Raw genomic sequence first — 7,065 nt, 5'->3', positions numbered from 1 at the left:
CTATAATAATAATATTAATATAGTGTAAAGCTTTATTAATAATTATACATTGTATTTATATAAACATAAATAGATAAAATATAAAATGTATCAAATAAACATATTATTAGTAATTATTTTTTATATGTTATGAAATATAATTATATAATTATTATAAAAATTAAAAGCATTTATGAAATTGGAAAATTATCATGACCATTTTAAATCTAATGTAAAAAATAACAACAAAAATCATTTAATAGATTTAGTTTCAAATAACTCAACTTTCAATTTGAAAAGTCTATATTCTAAACCTAATTAACTAACCTTCACTTTGTATAAAAACAAACAATCAAACAAACAAAAAAACAAACAAACATCACGAACACAACAAAAGCTATTGGGAAAACAAAATCTACGTAAAAAATCCTCTAACCACGCTGCAATTACTTAAAAAAGCAATAAAAAAGAATATTCAAAATGAACTCATTAAACATGTTCCAATACAATCATAAAACTACATAGAGAACCCAATCCATTAGTCAAGAATGATGAAATCACTAGTGAACAAAATTTAGAAAATGCTGACCAAAATTGTTGAATACTAAAATACTTCCTCCCACATTATTTATAAGCAGATCAGATCTGATCCTCCCACATGATTTATAAGCGGATCAGATCCGATTTAATCAAAGGCTTCAAGACACACAGAAATTACAAAAGGCTACCAAAAGTATTTGAAGGATGCTTAAAAAGATTTACTTGAGAAAGAAATATGAAAACATTTAAGCTAAATAACAAACAATACATGACAAATTCATTTAGAGGGTGCAAAGAAATTGCAAAGAGACATGGAAAAAGTGTGAGTTATTTATATGAACTGACGAAACTTTTTGATATAAATAATTTAACTCTGAAACAAAGCTCCCACAGGTAGTGTCTTACCAAAATAAACCTCAAGAAAAGAGAATTGACTACTAACCTCCACACGGGAAGACATAAATTATTGAACTAATGCTACTATTAACTTCAAACTTGTAAAGCTAACGAAGTCAGTTTCACAGAATGCATGGTTCAAGCAGGATATTGAGTAGTGAGCCTCCATTTAGGCCTGGCAAACAGTGGAGTTTTTCTGGGAACAGTTAATCCGAACTCTTCCTCCACATCCACCTCGCCCTCCACAGTCCAGTCAAAGCAGTGAAGAAGCTGAGCAAGTGCCAACTCAACAACAGAAACACCCATCGTAATCCCAGGGCATCCTCTTCTTCCCGTTCCGAAGGGCAGCAAATCGAAGTCCTGACCTCTCACATCCTTGTTACTCCCCATAAACCTCTCTGGCTTAAACTGATCGGCCTCCTTCCAAACGTTTTCATCCCTTCCCATCGCCCACACATTCACAAACAACCGCGTCTTTGGCGGAACAAAGTATCCTCCCACGCTGCACCCTTCCATCGACTCATGCGGAATGAGCAGAGGAAGTGGCGCATGCAGTCGGAAAGTTTCCTTCACCACGCATCGCAAGTAATCCAGTTTCACCACGTCACTCTCCTTTACTCTGCAATCTCTGCCAACTGCTGACTCCATCTCTCTCTGCGCTCGTGCCAGCGTACACGGATTCCTCAGCAACTCACTCACTGCCCACTCTATCAATGTCACCGATGTTTCCATTCCTGCGATTAGCATATCCTGTACATTTCCTCAAGTTTATACACAGCATAAAACAATTTGGAATCAGATTTGTAAAAGCAAAGAGACTTACCAAAATCACGGCTTTGATGTGGCTTCGTGAGACTGTCTGGCTCTCCGTTTCGGCCTTACCGAGCAGCACGTCTACCATGTCTTTTACACTATTTTCTTCCTCGGCGTTCCGAGATTTTCCCGACTGACGATGGACGTGCTCGTCGATTACATTTTCAGCGAATCCATCGAAGGTCCGGTGAACGGCCTGCATGCGACGCTGGAATCCCTGCAAGTCGAGGAAGTCGAGAGAAGGAATGAAATCGCTGATTGGGAAAGCACCGGCCAGAGCAGCGATCTCCTCAGCCATTTCTTTGAACGCATGCCCTCCATCCAATTCGTTGTCGGAGAAAGTCCTGCCGGCAAACATTCTGCACGTAATATTTTGTGTGAGGGAGGAGAGCCTCTTCCTCATATCCACACACCGCCTCCCGTGACCGCTTTCCTGCCAGATGGAGGCGATCATGGTAGAAACTTCTTCCTCTCTCACGAATCTGAAAGACTCGGTTCTCTTTACCGTGAAGAGCTCAACCGTGCAAAGCTTCCTCATCTGCCTCCAGCACGCCCCATAGGGGCCAAAGGCCACGTCTTTATGGTCATACATTACGTATTTCCCGAATGCACAGTTTGCCCTGGTTGCAAAGGCCAAATCATGGGTTTTGAGGAAATCTTTCGCCATGGCAGGAGAAGAGATGACAAGGGTGGGGATGGAGCCTAGACGGAGAAACATGATGGGTCCGTATTTCTTTGCCAATGTTGCAAGAGCCTGATGAGGAAGGTTTCCCAACAGATGGAGACTTCCTATGACAGGCCATGGACATGGTCCGGGGGGCAATATCAATGATCTCTTCGTATTTCTCTTCAGCTTATATAGAAAGCAGCAGAGGAGAAAGAAGATAGCAAATGCCTCTTTCAGGGAGCAAGTAATTAAGGATTCCATGTCGCCAGAAAAGGGAAATACAGAAGCCTGCAATCAATGGAAACCCACGAAACAACCCTTTTTATCTTAGATGCGCTGGTTTATCGTGACGCGACAATACAATTGCCATAGTTTATCCTAGAACCGACGATAAATTTATAATACAACTTTAAAATGATTTTTAATTTAATCATTAAAAACATTAAATTGTCCTTTTGATGCCAGCATAGACATTGGCATAATTTAGAGGGATAAACTTGTCTTGTTAAAATCTATTCTCTTTCTAATAGATGATACGTATCGTTTAAAGAGAATTCTATATAGAAATGGTAACTATATGTGGAATATTAAATTGTGATAATATTTTTTTTATCTTATAATTTTATTTTTTTAATTTCATATATATTTGTTTTCTTATAAAAAATTAATAATTTCTTTTCAATATGAAAGATATGTATTCGTATTTGTTTGTATGTATGTACATGTTGAAGGTAGGATGAGAACAAAATTATTATTTTTATTTCATAGATTTTGTTTTCTTATAAAAAAACAATAATTTCTTTTCAATATCAAAGGTACGTATTCTGTTTTGTTTGTATGTATGTACATATTGAAGGTAGGATCAAAACAAAATTATTCTTTTATTTCATAGATATATATTTTCTTATAAAAAATTAATAATTTCTTTTCAATATCAAAGGTGATTTGTTTGTATGTATGTCCTTGGTTCTTAGCTAAAGAGGTTTAGGCACACGTGGGCCCATATCGGATACCTAAAACTTGTTTGTGGATGCCTCCAAAAACAAAATGACATTTCTTTAAATAGGCACCACAAAAATCAATATAGTTTTAATTATGCATAACTAACACCAAAACTATCATATCAAGTAACTAATTATTTATGTAATGTACAAGATGTCAACATTCCCTCCTTATTAGTCTATTAATTAATGATTCTCCACCAATCATAAAAATTTACTATTATTATTTCCAAAATAAACATCCTTCTACCAAAGTTGAAATTTATAGTTTTGAATTTTGTGTGCCTAAAACCTATTCGGCTAAGAGCCCAAGAGCATCCATGCTACCAAATTCGTTCGAGGCATGATCTTGGCCTCATCCCTTATGATGTCTTTGGGTCTTGCATTCAACAAGACTTGATCTCTGGCGGGATCTTTGTGAGCCATTCAACTTCACCTGTAGACCAAGGGCCCACTGACTTTTTCTATTTAAAAAAAAAAATGTATCTTCAATATCATCGATTAAAATAAATATGTCTTACAAGGCTACTTTTTAAGGGATGTCAAAATCATTCTTCAAAAAAGTTTGTTTTTTTTTATAAACTTTTTCATTTTGGAAGTTTACTTGTTGATGGTTTTCAACATAGAAGTTTCTATTTTTATGAAAATTACCATAATAATTATTTTCTTAATTATGAGACACAAGTTAAGGTTAAGTATAATGACAATCAACTTTTATTATCAAATTTCCATTTCAAAAATTGTTAGATTTATTTTTCAAATTTCAAAAGCAATATCAATTTTATTATATTAATATTTTGTATATTATTATTTTTATTATTAAAGGTTGTACCAAATAGGTCTTACATTATAAATCATATTAAATATTTTTTTTTTAAAAATTTGTGTTGAAGTTATCATTCAATTCATGAAGATTAATGCTGAGATCTTCACTTCAAACTCCAGCTCCACCGCTCCATTTCCACCGTTCTATAAATAATTTCTAGAATACTTCAGTTTAGGAGTAGTTTAAACAAGAAGCATGTTGTACATATGGCATGCATTAGATGATATTTTTGGATGCATTTTAGTTTAGTCTTAGTTACTTCTTCTCCCATCCTTAATCATAGGCATGGAATAATGTTAAAACTATTGTCAGAACTCCTGATCTATATTTTGATCTATGTGTTAGGGATTAGTTTTAACAATTTTCTTATTTGAATAAATGTATTGGCTGAACAGCAATTGTAGTTGGAATAATATATTAGTTTTTTTTCTTTGCAGTAAAATAGAGCCTCCCCTGTTTTGAATATTATCAATTTTTTTTTATTATGTTGCTGCTGTTGTTTGAATCCTACATTTGGTATCAAAGCTAAAGGTGTTTGGAAGATAGTAGCATGGCAAACAATTTGCAAATCCCAAAGTTTGATGGAGTTGATTACCAATATTGGTCAATCAAGATGAAGACTTTTTTGATTGGAAAAGATTTTTGGGAGATTGTTGAATCCGGATATGAAGAGCCTGCAAATTGGAATACTCTCCAACCTAATGACAGGAGATTGAAGAAAGAAGTTGAGAAGAAGAATGCAATGGCATTGTTTCACATTCAGATGACTCTTGATAATAGCTTGTTTCCTCGAATTGTTGATGCACAGATAGCAAAAGAGGTCTGCAAGACTCTAAAAGATGCTTACCATGGCAATGATCAGATCAATGTTGTGAAGCTACAAACCTTGAAAAGAGAATATGAGAACTTGAAGATGAAGGAGACAGAGAGTGTGGGAGATTTCTATGTGAGAGTGAAAGATGTGACTAATAAAATGGCCACTTTTGGTGAATCTATTGCTCAAGAGCAAATAATACAAAAGGTATTGAGATCTCTAACCCCAAGATGGAATATTGTAGTAATTGCCATAGAAGAAAGCAAAAATTTAGCTACCATGGAGTATGATGAATTGGTTGGATCTCTTATATCACATGAGGATAGAATAAGGGACACATCTACCAGTGTTAATGAGAAGGCTTTTGCTTCCCAATTGCAAATTTCAAAAAATGATGTTGCTAGCAGCAGTAGTAACAACAACAAAGGCTCGAGAAGGGGCCAAAATCAAAAAAATTCAAGAGGATCTAGAGGAAGAGGAGGTGCTCAAGGAGGAAGAGGTAGAGGCAAATTTGATAAAAGGAACATCCAATGCTATCATTGCAATAAGTATGGACATTTTGAGAGAGAGTGTAGACTAAAATCAGGTAACAATAATGCAAATTATGCCCAACAAAATGAGGATCCTTCCTCAAGTAATTTATTTTTGTGTTATGGGAAAGGTGAAAGTAATGTGAATGATGTTTGGTATTTGGATTCTGGATGCTCTAACCATATGTCTGGTAACAGAGAAATATTTTCAAAGCTTGATGATAGTTACAGATCCAATATTACTCTTGGTAATAACAATACTGTGGATGTTGCGGCCAAAGGAGCCATGGATGTTCAGACAAAGGAAGGTATGAAAAGTGTTCAAGATATTTATTATACTCCCAAGTTAAAGCATAATTTATTGAGTGTTGGGTAGCTATGTGAGAAGAATTATAGAGTGGTATTTGAGAACATGCACTGTACTATTTATGATAAGAATCAAAAAAATAAAGTGATTACAGTTGTTCCTATGACAAAGAATAGGATGTTTCCTTTGAAGTTTGGTCAAAATGATAATCAGCTTGTCAATATGGCTTATGAGGATAAAAGTTGGTTGTGGCATCTTAGGTATGGCCATTTGAATTTCAATAGTTTGAAGAATCTAACATCAAATGCATTAGTTCTTGGATTGCCTAAGGTTGAAGAGCATAAACAGATTTGTGAAGGGTGTGCAAAAGGGAAACATTCAAGGGAATCATTTCCAAAAGGCAATGCATGGTGGGCCCAATACCCACTTCAGCTTATTCATTCAGATATTTGTGGTCCAATGCAAACACAAAGCTTGGGTAAGTCATCATATTTCATTACTTTTATAGATGATTACTCATGCATGTGTTGGGTATATTTTTTGAAGACTAAGGATGAAGCCTTTGATACATTCAAGAAGTTTAAAGCTCATGTAGAGAATGAGAAAGGGAACACAATCAAATGTTTGAGAACAGATCGAGGAGGAGAATTTTGCTCAAACAATTTTTAGAATTTTTGTGAGATGAATGGCATCAAAAGACAACTCACAACTGCATACACACCCCAACAGAATAGAGTGGTTGAAAGGAAGAATCGTACTATGGTAGAAATGGCAAGGAGCATGTTACAAACCAAGGGTTTGAACAACTCTTATTGGGCTGATTCAATTGCTACAGCCATATATATTCTCAACAGGAGTCCTACAAGTGCCCTACACAAGATGACTCCATATGAAGCATGGTATGAGAAAAAGTCTAATGTAAATCATTTTAAAGTTTTTGGTTGTTTGGCTTATGTTCGTATCCCTGATCAGAATAGGCAAAAGCTAGATGCTAAAAGTGAATCATGTATTTTTGTGGGCTAAAGTGAGGAAAGCAAAGCTTATAGATTATTCAATCCTATTACTAATAAGATTGTTGTTTCAAGGGATGTGATTTTTGATGAAGGGGGAGTTTATGGTCATAAAAAACATGTTGGAAAGCCAAAATCAGTTTTGGATGATGATGATATTTTTGATAATGATAATGAGCAGC

The 7,065-nt window shown here is 35.1% G+C and overlaps 1 protein-coding gene across 2 annotated transcripts; it reads right to left on the bottom strand.

The window, feature by feature from the left end:
• Nucleotides 1-846: 846 nt before the first annotated feature.
• LOC149552965 (cytochrome P450 750A1-like) lies at nucleotides 847-2,671 on the bottom strand. Of its 2 annotated transcripts, XM_089788504.1 has the most exons (3): nucleotides 2,589-2,671; nucleotides 1,739-2,558; nucleotides 847-1,665 (listed from the first exon to the last, which is right to left on the bottom strand). In XM_089788504.1, the coding sequence occupies exons 1-3, from the start codon at nucleotides 2,654-2,656 to the stop codon at nucleotides 1,054-1,056; spliced, it is 1,500 nt and encodes a 499-aa protein (XP_089644630.1). In that variant the 5' UTR covers nucleotides 2,657-2,671; the 3' UTR covers nucleotides 847-1,053. The 2 variants fall into 2 exon arrangements, with proteins under 2 accessions (XP_089644630.1, XP_089644629.1); XM_089788503.1 differs by having other exon boundaries at nucleotides 1,739-2,671.
• Between the last annotated feature and the right edge of the window lie 4,394 nt (nucleotides 2,672-7,065).

This window comes from Cupressus sempervirens, chromosome 6 (genome assembly GCF_028749045.1).
Source record: "Cupressus sempervirens isolate cs-2001-9-10 chromosome 6, ASM2874904v1, whole genome shotgun sequence".
Classification (NCBI taxonomy): Eukaryota; Viridiplantae; Streptophyta; class Pinopsida; order Cupressales; family Cupressaceae; genus Cupressus; species Cupressus sempervirens.
Note: the sequence above shows the minus strand (reverse complement) of the source record. Positions and strands in the feature narration are given on the sequence as shown.